We start from the raw sequence: 15,955 nt of genomic DNA, 5'->3' as shown, positions 1-15,955 counted from the left end.
TTTTTTTGTTCCCTAATCTGTGATGCAGTAATACTGCCAGGCTCCCCAGGATTTCTTAAATCCCTGTTTACTGTGGCTTACTGCTGTCCTCATTATTGTCCCTTTTCTTCTTTCTTTGCTAGCTGAGCTGAGAAAATTGCAAGAACAGATGAAGATGTTACAGGAGCAGCTGCAGAAGACTGCCATCGGGCAGCAATCCAGTTCAGGCCCTGAGCAGAAAGCCCCTGGTAACGAGACTAATTAAATGAGTTTCTGATCTGTTAGCCTCTCAATGTGCAAACTGTAGGCAGATAATCTGAAGTGGGCACTGAGTAGCAAAGAGGAATGATGGTCTGCTATATTCCCACACAGATTGTTTCTTGCAGTGCAGACTAAATGAGCTGCAGTTTTGTTTTCTGTATCACAGATTGATAGAAATGGGGCAACATCTGTGACTGAGGTGCTCCAGTGTTCTGCTGGAAAAGGTTCGTTCTTACTGGCGGATATTGGTACAATCAGATGTTGCTACACCCAGAAAATATTGGTACAATCAGATTTGCTACACCCAGAAAATACAGCTGTGTTTGTTGCTGTAGCACACTGAGTGTAGTAATGAAACTAATGAAACACAGGGAAATTGAAAAACAAGAAAATGCTCCTACTTTCTACAGCTTTCTGGCTTCAGTGACATTGAGAGTTTAAGGTCAGAAGGAGTAAAAATCATTGGGGCTTTTACAGATGTTGCATTTCAGATGCTGGCAATTTAGTTGAAGGGTTTCCATGTGGGACCCTGACTTGGATTTATTCAATTACTTAGTTTGGAACAATGTTTAGTATTTAAGATTGGATCCTGAGATCTCATAAATACTTTTGTTTTCTTGGCTAGGCAAATCTCTCTGTCCACCCCTAAAGGAAAGGAAAGTTCAGAAGCTGCAGGAATCACTGTGTTTTTCTGCCCAGCTGGACAATCCTTTACCAACAGCCAAGAGAGGAAACCAGAAATCAAAAGCCTCCCCAGCAGGTATCATTCTGAGTGTACCTTTCATTGAAACACACAGGGCTTTTGCTGATATCCTATGTTGTTCACTGCAGCTGCTTGGGCACATCCAGGGTGATATTTCTATTAACCAGTTCCTGGCTGACTGGGAGACCAGTACAATATTATTAAGACAGTTTTACACATCTTATTCCTCACTTGCACTGGACTCCTGTGTCTAATCAAGTGTAAGTGAATGTTATTTTTATTTTTAAGTTTTCTTTCTTTATCAAGATTTTCTTTCTTTTTTTCTTTTTTTCCTGCTAAAGAAACCAAGACTCCTCCACCACGACAAGTCCTCAGTCTGGCATTCCAGCCTCTCAAGTCTGCCCCAGGGAACACACCCAATAAGGTGCCCAGAGAGAAGACTCCTCACGTGCCTGCGTGCTCCAGTACGACACTGCAGCCCGTGTCTGTGGAAACCTTCTCAGGACTGAGATTAAGGTCAGCAGCCCAGCACTGACCTCTGCCTGGGGAGGCTGTGCTCATGTATGTACCACGTCCTGTGATGTGTTAATTGCACAAGTTGTGAGCGGAGGACTTGGGGTAACACAAAGCCACAGCATTGCTTGGCTGCTCATTAAATTTGATTTTTATTTTTCCTAATGAAAGTCTCTAATTTTATTATCACTGCCTTCCCTGGCATATCCTCAACGATTGGCACTAATAAGGTCTGATTGGGCCCCAGCTGAGCAAATTTTGTTTCATACTTGGAACTCCTGGGAGCATTCTGAATTCCTATACTCACTGTGACCACGAGAGGTCTCTGAACACTTACTGTACCCTCCTCACCAGAAACCATGGTGAATTTCTAGCATATTTCCAGAGAGTTGTGATAGTCCTTCCTGAAGTGAGAAGAGTTACTGAAGGCTCAGGGGCTAAGTTGCAGTGCAGCTATTTGGACAAAGAACAACATGCTTGACTTGTAGCTCTCCAATATTTGTACAGCATCTGGAACAGAGGGGTTTCGTTTCAAGTGAACTCAGGGTGAAATAAGGCACAGAGGCATTTTGCAGTGAGATGTATTCTACCCGGGAGAATGCTGAGTGGTTTTGACTGTTTATGTAAATGAATGTGTTCTCTTTTATATGCTGTATTTGATGCAGAAAACCCCGGGTCTCATCAGCTGAGATGGACAGAAAAATGGCTAACAGGAGGCTGATCCGGCTGTCCCAACTGAAGCACAAACTTGCTACTGAAAATCTAGAGGAAACAGATTGGGTAACATTTGGAGTCATAGTAAAGAAGGTCACTCCTCAGAGCACAAATAATGTAAGTAACTTTGCTGCGTGAACTCATTTAACTTAATCAACCACCTCCTTGTAGTAAATGAAAAGCTGCTGTGTTAGAGATCCTGGCTCATCTGGTTTCATGCAGTTATGCTGCTTTTAGTCCTCAGGGTGAGTCCTTCCTTGGAGCAATTGTACTGGGCACTGGTGTGCACACACTGCATAACTCTGTTCATCCACTGTAACATGTGAAATGCTAGTGCAAAGAAATGAGTGACTCCCAGCCTTTCTAGATAGCTCTCTTGCTTTAAGTGTGCCAACAGACTGCTTCCATAATTTCCTAGAGATCATTCAGTCCTATATGGAGCACGTGTCCTGTAAAACTTTACTGATGAAACAGTACTGAATATGCCTTGGTTTTGGTTGAGTGGGGTCAAGGCCTCTATTCAGCAAGCAGGATTGCTGCCCAGCTCCCATATCAGGAAGTTCGGTGACAGCAGCGTTTTTGTGCTGCGTTGGTCTCTAAGAATCCTAGAACTGGCTGTGTGGCGTGGCTGGACATACTGTGGCTACATCTTACTGAGGTTATGAATAATAACAACCCTTAAAATGCAACAAGAACGTGGGGGTGCAGTTGGTGTCCTCTTGCTGAGCTGTAAAAGTGAATGTCTGTTCCAGGGCAGAACCTTCAGCATCTGGCGGCTGAACGACCTGCGTGACCTCAGTCAGTGCGTCTCGCTCTTCTTGTTTGGGGATGTCCACAAAGAGCTCTGGAAGACAGACCAAGGCACGGTCATTGGGCTGCTCAATGCTAATCCTATGAAACCTAAGGAAGGCTCAGATGAGGTGAGAGGATTTTTCACTTGCCCATCAGCCCGTAGCTGAACATCTTTATACCTACCTGGGATTTAGTTTTGTAACACATCAGGATTGAAATTACAGCAGTCTGCCTAATAAGTCTCAATTGCATTCAGATATTTGCACGGTGTTTATTTGTTCTCAGCCTTCTGGACATCTGACTTCAAGGAGCCCTTAAAACCAAAGTTTATTCTATCATTTAACCTGCTCTTGGTAGGTTGCTCACCTCTTCTTCAGATGCAGGAATTGTATTTTCATGGCAATTTATTATTCAGCTGCTTTCAACCACAGTGTCTCAACAAGCTGAAAAACTGGGGGGTGCTCGTTCCTCTCCTCGAGAGACGTGATTGGAAAAGGTTTCCTTGTTCCAAAATCATGATTAAGAAGAAGTAGTGTTTGATTTATAAAACAAATGATGTGTTATGTATAATAAGTTGATACATAATACTTAATTTGTTTAATCAATTACTTATAAATGCGGAACGTGACAAATTAATTTTCTCCATGTATCAAAACATTTAAGGTAGCTTCATTTTGTTAATAAGTTAAATGCTTTTTTAATATCTTTTTAATTGCACTGGAATGGAAACCGTTTTTACTGACTTCTGTCAAGGGTAATTTCAATCTAGTAGCTGGTGATGGACTGTTTTGCATTTTGAATTCTCCAAATGGAAAAATTAAGAATCTCATTAATTGTCGATTAAACTACGTAATTGCTTAAATTAACAAGGATATGCAGTTGAAGTCCTGCTGGTGAGCAGGAAGGCATCCAGAGGTAATGTAAAGGCAGCACTGAATGGCTCTTCTTAGCTGAGGTGTGCACATTTAGAACTACATTAAAACTGACTTCAAAATTACTTCTTGCCTACAAATACAAGTCCCACTATCTGTGGTGTGAAGGCGATGCTCATGTTGAGCCACAGGAGTGAGCTTTGGTTGTACCTTGGCTTATGGAAGGACAAAGAATTCCATCTCTTCATCCTCTGTGAGGATGTTTTTGTTGAAATGCAGTTGCTGTGATAACTTCAGAGCCGAGCAGTTGAACGGGAACGTCCTTTATTACAACATCTAGAGAGAAGCATGTTCAGTATATCCATGCTGAAGGCATGTTCTGTTTTCTCTCTAGGTGTGTTTGTCTGTTGATCACCCACAGAAGATCCTGCTCATGGGTGAAGCTCTGGATATGGGCACCTGCAAAGCCAGGAAGAAGAATGGTGATCCTTGTGCACAGATTGTGAACCTGGTTTGTACTTCAGTAGTGAAAGTATCCTGTAAGGTGTTGGTAAAAATGCAGCTGCTGCTTTTGTGCTGCTGCTGGAACTCTTTTATTACTTCTTTCTGTATCTCGACTTGTGACTAATTAAGGTAGAGCTGAGGAATGTAACCCAGAGGAGCTGTTGCTGTGACAGGCCTGTAGCAGCAGCACTGCAGTTCCCTAAATGCAAAGCTAGAGCTACAGTGACAAACAATGGTCTGGACTCATTTCACCACCTCTGTGCCCTCCATTATCCTTTGTGCCAAGTGCAGGCTTCCATGCACTGCACCAAGGAACTCAGCCAAAGTGAAAAGATAGGATGTTTTAGTTGGGAATGGGTTTTGGAGGTGATCTTAACAAATTCCCTTGGCCATCATGCCCATAAACCAGCAGAATGTTTGTGCCTGCACAAAGTCAGAAGGGTTGTTGGTGGTGGGGAAGCACTTAAAACCAAGAGAGGAAAAGGAGAAGGGATGAAGAACTCGGGAGGAACTAAAAGCATTTGGAATGGCAGTAGGGCAGAAGGTTACACGTGGGTTACACGAGGGGAATGAAGTAAATTCTATCTACCAGTGTTCTACTACAGACTTCCTCATTCTTTTTTCAGAATGACTGTGAATACTGTCAGTATCACATCCAATCCCAGTACAAGAAGCTCAGCTCAAAGCGGGCAGATCTGCAGTCTACCTTCTCTGGTGGCCGCATTCCCAAAAAACTTGGTAGGAAAAACCCCAGTTTGAAGGAGAGGCTGTGTCAGGATGGATTTCACTACGGAGGAGTCTCTTCAACAGCGTATGCGGCTTCAGTGTAAGATAAACCTCTTATTTCCCTTGAGCTAAAGCACAGTTCCCACCTTTTCAACGGAATTTCTCTCCCTTATACAAGTCTGAAGCTCTCTCTACAACAGCATCTATTTAGCTAGATTTCCCCATGACTTAAGTGCATCCATCAAACAAGAATAGATGTCCCACGCATGGTGTAATCCTTCTGGCCTCACAGGATAACAGAGCTGCTATTTGATAGGAAGATTTCATCAGTCAGTGATACAATGTGAAAAGATGTGTTATTACTGCATTGTGAAGCCAGTGGGTATTGTGTTTCAGGAGATAAAATAACCTTTATCACGAGGTCCCAAGCATTCGAGACTACAAGATGAGTACTTCTCAGTGCCATTCCCTTACTGCACCTTGTCATGGCTCATTACTTTTTAATCCCAGACTCGGTGTATTCTGTATTTCCTCCTTCTCCCTTTCTTGACTGAAATGATACAGTATCGCTGCATGTTAACGAAAAGGCAGTGATACACAATACCTTGTGTATTATTGAATGGTTAAGGTCAGTATGCATCTCATGCTAGAGCAGAGGGGTCTGACCCTTCATCCAACTCTCCCCAAAGACAGCTGTGGAAAAATTCGAGTCACAGCTGGATCACGTGCTGTGCTTGCACACTGCTTTGATTCCCTGGCTGCTGCCATCTGATAACTGCTGTGACCTCTCAGTAATGAAGCAATTCCAGCCTCCTCTCCATCCCTGGAGCTGACTGTGAGTGAGGCTTAGCAATGACATATGCACTGAGAGAATACTAAATATAAAGAATGTGTATCCCAACCCAGTGAGAACAAGGATCCCAAACACTGTGCTGGAATTTGGATTTAGATTAATGCTCCCAAAGAGAGGAAGATGCCAGGAGAGAAGCACCAGTTTGGATTAAAGAGCAACTGGAGTTTTAGCACTGGGATAGCATTCAACCTTCTGTCCTTGCTCTGAACATGGAAAAACTCTGATGTTCTGTTTTTTTTTCCTCTTTCTAGGGCAGCTGCTGCAGTGCCAAAAAGGAAGGTTCAGACCACTCTCTCCAATATGGTTGTGAGAGGAGCTGATGCAATTGTCCAGGAAACCAGGCAGAAAATTGGTACCTAACTTCCCATATAGCCTCTTCACCCTCCAGATATTTTCAGCTTGACGTGTAGCTGTGTCCCAGGACCCCGTTACCCACTGAAAAAATGAGGCAATGATTGCTACAGACCTCTGCAGGCTTTCTCAGTTGATCTAAACTCCTTTCTTCCTGAGATCACAGCTGTGAGGCAAATGTAACTAAGCAACTGTGTAGCTCTGTGCACCTTTTTGCAGTGGTGCCCCCTGAATTAAGTCTCCTGTTCTGTCTTTGGACAATGACAGAAGATCTTTGCAGGATTAATGAGAATTGGAAGTTCTAAGAACTTTGAACCAGAGAATTTATTTTAATTGATTAAAATAGATGACTTCTGTCAGTCTTGGAGACTTCCAAGGAATACTAAGTATAAATCAGAGACAGGTCTGCAATGCAGGGGGTCTGCTGAGTACCCAGCCTATTTCTTGAGCTTTTCTTTTGTCATCTTCAAAGCATGTTCCTTCCATAGCCTTTGGAAATTCATTGATCTTCTCTGCCTCCATTTCTTTTCCGAAAAGCACTTAATATTGCACCTTCTTTACACTCAGTGGAGAGCAGATGATAGGATATTCAAAGCATGCACTCCAGATGTTGCCTAGATATCTTATCCACATTTCAGCTCTTTCAATTGCCACCATTTCAGACAGCAGTCTATGTGTACTGTCTGTAGCCTTTAGCTGCTCTTAAGTCTCCAAGGAAGAGATGTGATGGATGAGGGCCTTTCAGCAAAAGCTGCCCACAAATGGGAGTGGTAGAGCACTGCAGGCAAACGATGCCAATGGAGGACTGAGTGACTGATGGAGTTGCTGAAGGGGTGGAAATGCCTGTGGTGTGCAGTGCTTGAGCAACCAAATGTAATGTGTGAGTTAGCCCTGCTTTGCAGGGGAGTGCTTGATCAGGTGACCTATGAGAGTTATTTCCAACCTAGGCTGCTTTACATCTTTAAAGCCAGGTGTGCTTCCCTTCCTTGCTCCAGTTGTGTTGGATGTATGCCTCTTCCTCCCCAGGTGCAGCAAAGAGACCTATGCCATATTCTGAGGAATTCAAAGAACTGCTGGCACAGCCAACCTTTGGAGCAAGAAACCTCTGCAAGCACTGGACCAAAGCAGGTATGTCCTTGTGCCTGCAAACACAGCTCTTTCTGAGCAAAATGGTGCTGGTGTTTTACACTGTTTCGTTTTTACAGATGCTGGAAAGAAGCAAGAGTCTGGTTTCCAGTCTATCTCTGCATCAGCATTGCTCAAGCAACAGAAACAGAAATTGCTGGAGGCCAGGAAAAAGCGATCTGAAGAGATTCAGAGAAGGTAATACATACTGACTTACACAGAAAGAGATCCATTATTGTGGCTCAGTACAGCTGTGGAGGAAATTTTCTTTTTTTAATAAAAACTATTTATTCAGTGTGGAATCAAACACTCCAGTGTGCTGCCTAGCAACAGGAATGGTGGGAAGAGTAGGAAGCTGGGATCAGGACTCCAAGTTGTGTTCATTGCTGGCCTGCATGGGTCTCCTGCATGTAAGAAGAGGTTGATGTAGCCTAGTAACCTTCGAAGGCTGAACAAAAGTAAAGCCAAAACCTCAAGGATCCGAAACAGAGCCTGAGGTACAATCATCGTGATACTTCCTTCCCCCAGATATTCTCCCAATCTACACCAGTGTGTTTCAGGGACTTCCCAAGCTAAAGGTGCTGCCTATTACAATATCCCTGAAGGGATCTTTTTTCCCCTCAAACCTGTCCAGCCACTGCAATGACTTAAGTAAACTCAAGTATTTATGTGACTCATATGACAAAGAAGCCTACTACTTTTAACTACCTGTTCCACAAAAAGCCCATTTCTTTGAAGTGCTTTCAGCCCTTATCTGTCAGATTCATTTGAAGCCTCTCTGCTTTTGTTTTGGAAAGCAATTGGCTGTTCACCTTTTCTAGTGACTTTTTCATTTCAGTGACCCAGTGAATCCTTTACCAGTTTAGTTTTGCTCTCCTGAATGCCTGAATCACTAAATGTATTTCTAGCAACAAAAAGCCAGTTAGGTTAAAAAAACAAACAAACAAACAAAAAACCTCACCATCTGCATCCCTCTGTTCCTATATGTTTCTCAGACTTTGCTGTCTCTGACTCATATCTTTATTTCAATGAATTATTTTGTCTTTAAAGGTTTCTCCAGAACACAAGTAAAGCTGGAAGCCCTGCTCTCCCATCCACCTCCAGACAGCCTTCACTCCTGTCCCCAAAACCAGGGGCAGAATTCCCCAAAGCTGCAAAAATGTCAGTTCCTCAAAGGCCCAGGCTGGGCACAGGCTTCTCAGAAGGAGAAGATATCCTTTTCTTTGATGGATCTCCCCCTCCAACACCAAAGCTGGATAGCTTGGCAGAAGCCAAAAAGGTAACAGCTCTTTGAATGAGCTGCTTTTGACTATGAAGAAAGGGAAGTTAAGGGAAATTGGATCTGTGGAATGCAGAAGTCTTCTATCTTAAATCACTAGATGATCTTAAAGATCCCTTCCAACCCAAACCATTCTGTGATTCTGTCATCTTCATACATAGGCTAGCTTGTTGCTCTTGGAAAAGAGTAGTTAGATGTGATTTTCTATTAATTTCCTCTGGAAGACTTGCTGATTTGTGGAGCAGTTAAAGCACATCTGCAGAGAGATGCTGATAACACCCCTGCAAGAGTCATTTTATACATTAGGAAGTGACTAGAAGCCGTGTGACGTGTTGAATTAGATGTACAGCAGAGATAGGGGTTTTATCAGGCCTCTCTCTGTCCAGTTCTGTGTCCAGACCAGTTGATCTTGTTTCCTTCATTTGACAGACTTCAGCGACTCCTGGAAGAAGGAATACAGAAGCCAGGCTGGTCACCAATACACTCACAGCTCTTTCTTGTTTTCTAGCTGGCTGCAATACACAGACTACGAGCAAAAGGTCACATTCTTGCTAAAACTGATCCAAACAGCATCAAGAGGAAAAGAGCTGATCTTGATGATGTCCTAGAAATTGTTGAAAGAGTTGAGAAAAACGTTGCTCAATCACAGAAAGCAGAAGCAGAGAATGGTAAGTAATGCTGGTTTGTAGAAATGAAAAAAATACTTATATTTTGCTGGACAGAGCACTATTAACTGGGTCAAGGGCTTGCTATGCCAGAAAGAGGCTGAGTTTGGGCTATTTAGAACTTTAGGGGTTTTTTCTGCAGTGGTCTTGACTCAAAGGCTGAATGATCTCTAACCCTGTTGGAGAGAGTGTGAGATGTCATCTCTGATAGATAGCTCCTTATCCTCATCTCTGTTCCTTTTCTTGCCACACTTTAGCACCAGCAAAGCATGGCTAACTCAATCAAGGGAAATCAAGAAAAGATCCCACCTGCAAAACTGACTTCTGTATGGGATTTGAGTTTCCCTGATGGTGATACACTGTGGGATCTTGAATGTATTCCTCCATTTCTTACGGAACTTCTCCATCAGTAAGGGAGACAACAATGCTCACTCCCCTGGAGTGGTATGAAACTTTCTGCTACAGTTCTTCAAGAGAAGATGCAGTGTTGTGTATAAAATGCTTTTATTTTCTGAAGCCAGCTTTGAACTCAGCTTCGCATCCTCCTGAACTACTAAAGGCTGCTGCTTGACCTGAGCATCTGCCTTTTCAAAATCTCCTCCAGTGGTCATGTTTAGAAATCACAACCTTTTTTTGAACTTAGGACTGAACTCATTTGCTTTTCTTAGGTGTGGATGAACAGGAACCTGCCCAGAAGAAAAGACGTGAGCAGCTGGCCTATCTGGAGTCAGAAGAGTTTCAGAAAATCCTGAATGCCAAATCCAAGCACACGAATGTCCTGAAAGAGGTACGGCCTCAACCCAGCCACAGCTGATAGCTTAGAATGGGGTTGCTGTTAAGGCTCCTGTTAATGACTTCAGCAAGAAGCAGGCATCTAAATGTGTCATAGGCACTAAGTCAGCATGATGAGCGGTGTCAGGGATCTCTGAGCATGTTCCTAGGAATACTGCATTTCCAGTGGATGTGGCTCTTGCACATGCTGTGTTAGTATGAATTCATAGTTGTTTTAAGGTCTGCTGAGGTGTAATATTTTGGCTAAGAACCAATCCTATTCATTACATCTGCCCACCTGAGCTCTACCTGCACTGTCATAGGTGTGTGCTCATTTCACTCGTATCTGCTGTTGGTAATTCTCCCACTCAGGTATCTCAGAGGCAGCTGGTATCATTGGTGGTGGAGCACAGCTAAACCTATATGGATTTTTTTGAAGCAAAAAATATTTGCTGTTTCTCTGGCTGTTGGACTGCATTTTGCTGCAAACAGTCCCAGTAATTTGCTTAAAGGCCACGTGTGGAGTGGCTTCTTGCATCTTTTTCTCCTCACACCCTTTTTCCTGTGCCCATGCAGGCTGAAGCTGAGCTACAGGAACAATACTTTCAGCCGCTGATGAAAAAAGAAGAAATGGAAGAGAAGATGAGGAGCATTAAGGAAGTGAAATGTCGAGTGGTAACGTGTAAAACGGTGAGTGAGGTGGAGTCAGGGTGACAGCAGGCAATTAGGGCACAGATTGCACAGAATGATACCAGGCCATCCTGCAGAACCCCGTCAGTCACTCACGTGGCCATAGTTCAGTGCAAGTATCAAATGGAGACTGCTTAATTCCTTGTGGCTGTTGCTGAGAGCAGCTTGTGCACTGAGTGACTTTGAGATATGAAGACGCTGTCAAAGCAGGCTGTAGTGTTATGCTCAACATCTCGATTTGTTTATTGCAGTGGGTTCCTTGGATGTTGATGTTCTGGCATTCATTTCTCAGCTGCATCCCTGAAGCACTTTGTACCAGGACCCTCAGCTCCCCATATTCCATGTTAAAAGAAACCTCATGCCTTGAAAAACATAACACTGGGATTCCTTTGTCTGTATTTCCTGGAAGTTCGCTATCAAGAAAAGGAACAGAGTTTAAAAAATCCCAAATGTGCCGAGGACAAGGGAGGAATTATGGATTTGCAGCTTCTGCTATACTTTTCCTCCCACTGCCTTTCCTATTTCTTTAGGGCAGCACAGAGGGTGACTGTGCCTCGCAGGATGCTGGGAGCAGGGCCACAGGGCGGTGGCAAAGCAGGCAGGATGGTGATAGAAGGAGCAGTGGCAAAGCCTGGGGGGGTGTGTTGCTCACACTGGTGGATGCCTCCAGATGGGAGAAGTCACACAAATACTTTGCTCTGGATGATCAGCTGTCTTCAGCCCGCAGCCTGGGCCTGACATGCTGGTAAGCAACTCACAGCTTTCTTTCTCCTCCCTGACAGTGTAATTACACCTACTTCAAGCCTCTGGAGACCTGTGTGCAGGATAACCACGACTACCACTGGCACGATGGCATCAAGCGGTTTTTCAAATGTCCTTGTGGCAACCGAGCTATTGCCCTTGACAGGCTCCCAAAAAAGCCCTGCAGGTAAGAAATAAGCCTTGTGAAATACTACTGTGGGCTTGCAAGTCACATAATCGCATCCTAAAACTGTAGTGTTAGTCCCTCCTGCTAACTGGTGTGGTAGAAGTGTGGGGTCGTTTAGGACCTCCTCATACTGTGCAGCACACAGCTGTCTTCACCTGCCACCTTTATCTTTCAGTACCTGCGGCCTCTTCAAGTGGGAGCGAGATGGGATGCTGAAGGTAAGTGTGAACCAGCAGCTGCTGAGCACCCCAGTGCTCCCTGCTTCTCCTGGTGCTTCTGTCCCATGCTTTGCTTCAGTGCCCTTATAAGCTGCCAGCAAAGCCAAGCAGCTCTGCATCTTCTCCAGGCTTTGTTTTAGTGGAGTTTCTCCTTTCGCCTTCTGTTCTTGAAGCTTTGTTTTAATTAGCCATGGAGAATTTCCTTTTTCTGTATCCGTAAGCAGTCAGAATATGGATATTTCTGGAGTGTCAGTCAACATTTAGTTGGATAAATCAGTCCCAACTCTGTCATAAAACTAGGAAACATCTTCATATGTTTTAACTTTTCTCTGTGATTCATATTTGTAGGAGAAAAAAGGTCCGAAGATCGGTGGAGAAACACTTCTACCAAGAGGGGAAGAACAACCAAAATTCCTCAATAGCCTTAAGTGACGTGAAGTTGATGTTTTCCCAACACACAGATGAATTTCTATGTCTAACCCACACATTTCTTTACTGGAAAGCCAAGAGGATTCTGGCTTTAGGGATGAATGAGCAGAGAAATCAATTCCTTGTGAGAAGGACATCCACAAAGTCTTTGCCAAACCACTGCATGGATATCCAGCTTTGATCTTAAAAGTGACTGAATAAGGCTGCATGTGAAATACACATCCATGTCTGCTCTTTCTTAGCAACAGCTTGTTTACAAGACTTAATCTAGAAAAGAGAATGGTAGTGTGGAATCTGTACTGAGAAAACCCGAGGAATCCCCCAATTTATGTTCAGCTGCACCAGATTTAAAGGGAAGAAATCGTGAACTGGAAGGACTACAGCCTCTATGAGCACTTGTGAAGTTAGTGGTGTGGTGTGTAATGCCACCCTCATGCTTTTTTCAGCTGATAGCAGAAAAAGGGTTAAGAGGATTCTACTACTAGTCCTCATCAGCCCCAAAATTGCTCCCTTTGACTACTCAAAAACAGATTTCTAGTGGTTCCTGGGTCATCATCTTGACTTCTGACTTCAAAAATGCACCTATGCCTTTAGCATTGCAAACCCACAATGTCTGCATTGTAGACTGGCCAGAGCTCCGTGCTGGATTCCCAGCACCATCTGCACTACATTAGTACAGCTCCACTCCCACTTTGAAAAGGCTATTTTAATGAATCTGGCGCTGCTTTGTGAGCGCTTTTAAAGAGCGGAGTGCTTACATTTCATAGCTTTTACCCTTATTTTTATATCCTTTTTTATATCCTTCCCTCTTACTACCACGCCGACCTCTGATGCTGGCACAGCTGCCAGGGGGCCAGGACCTGTCTGAGATGAAGCAAAAGCAGGGTTCCCCTGGGTGGCTTAGCAGGAGGGCTGTCCTCACACAGACATGTTCTCTGACAGCACACTGCTGCAGGGGTGCCAGCTGAATTCAGCCAGCTTTACCTGAACCTGATTTTTCTGTTGCATCTGACTTGTGCTCAGAAAGTGTTTTTAGGTACCTGGAATCACCAGCTCTGTGTTCTGGTGAAACAGCCACAATCTCCTGTCCCGGTGGCCCCATCAATACCTCTTCTGTTTGCTTGTACAAGGGCTGCAAGTAAGTGACACTGTTTTAAGCATCTGCCAGTTTACCTCCGTACTCTGCAGCCCTCATCTCCAAGTGGTGCTTTTGCTGGGCAGAGTTGCTCAGCATAATGCATTCATTTCAGTCTTGTTTTGATACCGTTTGTTGGGGGGCAGAAGGGTGTCACTGATTGGTGACTGCAAATATGGAACTGTGACACTGCTTGGAAATGTCTCCTCTTGACTCGTTCAGAATAAACACCGTGCAATAGCGTGCTCCCTGGGTTTGGATGGGTTCATTTCTCTAAGGAAGAGGATTTTCCTTTTCCTTGAGAGTTCTCTACTGAATCACCAAAAGAAATTGGTTCATGGTCCATAACTGGCACCCACACGGTTGTGTTGTGTGTGTTCGTTTTTTTTTCATTCAGACAGGCATTACTCATTTGGAGTCCACAAAAGCAGAGTAAAATTCTCCATCAGCTTTCAGGCAGCAAGCTGAAAGCTTCAGGGTTTTGCCAGCTCCTCTCTCTGGCCACTGGAAGGGAAGTTATGCAGAAATGAAACTCAGAGGTGAGGTAGATGCCTCCTTCAGAGGGAAGGACTGAAAGCAATGGTATCCATTGATCCCTGTGTGCAAAAGCAGGGTGAGGGTACCAAAACCAATTGCTTTGCTTAAACCCAGCAGTAAATAAGGGAGTGGTGGGGGTTTTATTTTACCAATTCCATGTGCTTCAGTCTATTTTTAGAGCTACTTATGTCAGGGATGGCTCCAGCCCAGCAGATGCAGGCGGGAGGAGAGCAACCCTGTGAGTGCACAAACCCCTGCCACCTCCTCTGAACTGTTAAGCAAAACTGCACCGGAAGAGAAACACTGCAAGTGCATTGTCAGAGCAACTTAAGGATGCAGAGAGAGCTGATAGATAAATCAGCCCCTTTTTGCAGTCAAGAAATGTTCACCTGCAGATACAGTGTGCACTGTGAGCACAGCAGGATGAGCCCCCCCTGCGCTCATAATCACCTATGAAATTAGGGCTGGTGTTTGGTACCTCAGCCAGCCTGTCTGTCATGAGCCCTCTGCTGCTGAAACCTTCACTCAGAGCACCTTGCCCTGCTGCCACCAATTATCTTTCCTTAGGTTCTACAAACGTCTGACATAAATTAAACCTGTAGTATTTTACTCCTCTGTGCTAATCAGTGTAATCTTATCACCTCTCAAGCTAGATTAATGAAAATTAATACCCTTCTAAAGAAATACACTACTAAAGGATCAGCCTTTTTTGCCTATCCACCTTTGATGGCAGAGCCTGGGCTGCCTCCCTCCACAGCCTGATGGGATGGGAAGCAGTGAAATGGGGATTGGCACATCATGCCCTGGAGGAAGGGCGGCTTCCTGCAAGGTGCAAACTGCCCTTGTTCCATTGGGGTTGCTGCAAGGTCAGGGCGCTGTGCATTAACTCAATAAAGCTGCCTGGCAAGCCTTAAGAAACACAATATTGCATACAATTTTATAGTAATAACTTCATCTAATTGTAAATGCCATTATGTTAAGATCATAGAATCATAGACTCACTCAGGTTGGAGAAGACCTTAAAGATCATCGAGTCCAACCACAACCTAACCATACTACCCTAACAACCCTCTGCTAACTCACGTCCCTGAGCACCACGTCCAAATGATTTTTAACACATCCAGGGATGATGACTGAACCTCCTCCCTGGGGAGCCTATTGCAGTGCTTAACAACCCTTTCTGTAAAGAAGTGTTTCCTGATATCCAACCTAAATTCACCCCGGCACAACTTGAGGCCATTTCCCCTCATCCTGTCACCAGTGAGAAGAGACCAACCTCACTCTTGCTGTAAGCACCTTTCAGGTACTGGAAGAGAGCAATAAGGTCTCCCCTCAGCCTCCTTTTCCCCAGACTGAACAGCCTTCAGTCTCTCCTTGTAGGGCACATTCTCCAATCCCTTCACAAGCCTTGTTGCTCTTCTTTGGACCTGCTCCAGTACCTCAACGTCTTTCCTGTACCTGAGGTGCCCAATACTGAACACAGTACTCGAGGTGAGGCCTCACCAATGCTGAGTACAGGGGCAGGATAACTTCCCTAGTCCTGCTCACCACTCCTTCCATTAAGATTATTAATAATCTTACATTAGCATAGTATCAACCAAAAATACATCAAGAGAGATAGTAGAGGAAAAAAAATCAAGAACTGAAGCACATCTCCTGTCATCATTATTCTTTGTAGGTCAGGTTTTCTTTGAAGTGCAGCAGCTGTTCAGCCTCAGTGCAATTATTTTGTATTAGCATAAAATGATTTTGCAATGCACTATTTGGTTAGGTTACTCACACAGGGCAGAAAGCCTGTAAGTGTGGCTGTGAGCAGTGGCACTCCCAGCTCAGAGACTGATGCTGAGACACATCCTGAAGTGTCCTCAGATGAAGCCTGAGCCTTCCATCTTGGCCTTGAGAGGCCACTT

General features: G+C 44.2%; 1 protein-coding gene across 2 annotated transcripts in view; it reads left to right on the top strand.

Annotated features, from left to right (window-relative positions):
- The window catches only part of MCM10 (minichromosome maintenance 10 replication initiation factor), a 16,361-nt gene extending 2,607 nt beyond the window's left edge, over positions 1–13,754 (top strand). For both annotated transcript variants that reach the window (XM_010717662.3, XM_010717523.3), the window contains exons 4-20: positions 123–227; positions 866–1,000; positions 1,285–1,459; positions 2,122–2,287; positions 2,923–3,090; positions 4,229–4,345; positions 4,965–5,164; positions 6,169–6,269; positions 7,295–7,396; positions 7,474–7,591; positions 8,444–8,672; positions 9,181–9,340; positions 10,006–10,124; positions 10,685–10,798; positions 11,581–11,726; positions 11,902–11,944; positions 12,293–13,754. In XM_010717662.3, the coding sequence (XP_010715964.2) occupies positions 123–227; positions 866–1,000; positions 1,285–1,459; positions 2,122–2,287; positions 2,923–3,090; positions 4,229–4,345; positions 4,965–5,164; positions 6,169–6,269; positions 7,295–7,396; positions 7,474–7,591; positions 8,444–8,672; positions 9,181–9,340; positions 10,006–10,124; positions 10,685–10,798; positions 11,581–11,726; positions 11,902–11,944; positions 12,293–12,376 (2,282 nt within the window). In that variant the 3' untranslated portion in view covers positions 12,377–13,754. The remainder of the gene's footprint in view (positions 1–122; positions 228–865; positions 1,001–1,284; positions 1,460–2,121; positions 2,288–2,922; positions 3,091–4,228; positions 4,346–4,964; positions 5,165–6,168; positions 6,270–7,294; positions 7,397–7,473; positions 7,592–8,443; positions 8,673–9,180; positions 9,341–10,005; positions 10,125–10,684; positions 10,799–11,580; positions 11,727–11,901; positions 11,945–12,292) is intronic.
- Positions 13,755–15,955: the final 2,201 nt, after the last annotated feature.

Source organism: Meleagris gallopavo, chromosome 1 (genome assembly GCF_000146605.3).
Source record: "Meleagris gallopavo isolate NT-WF06-2002-E0010 breed Aviagen turkey brand Nicholas breeding stock chromosome 1, Turkey_5.1, whole genome shotgun sequence".
Lineage (NCBI taxonomy): Eukaryota > Metazoa > Chordata > Aves > Galliformes > Phasianidae > Meleagris > Meleagris gallopavo.
This window is presented reverse-complemented; position numbering and strand designations above follow the sequence as displayed.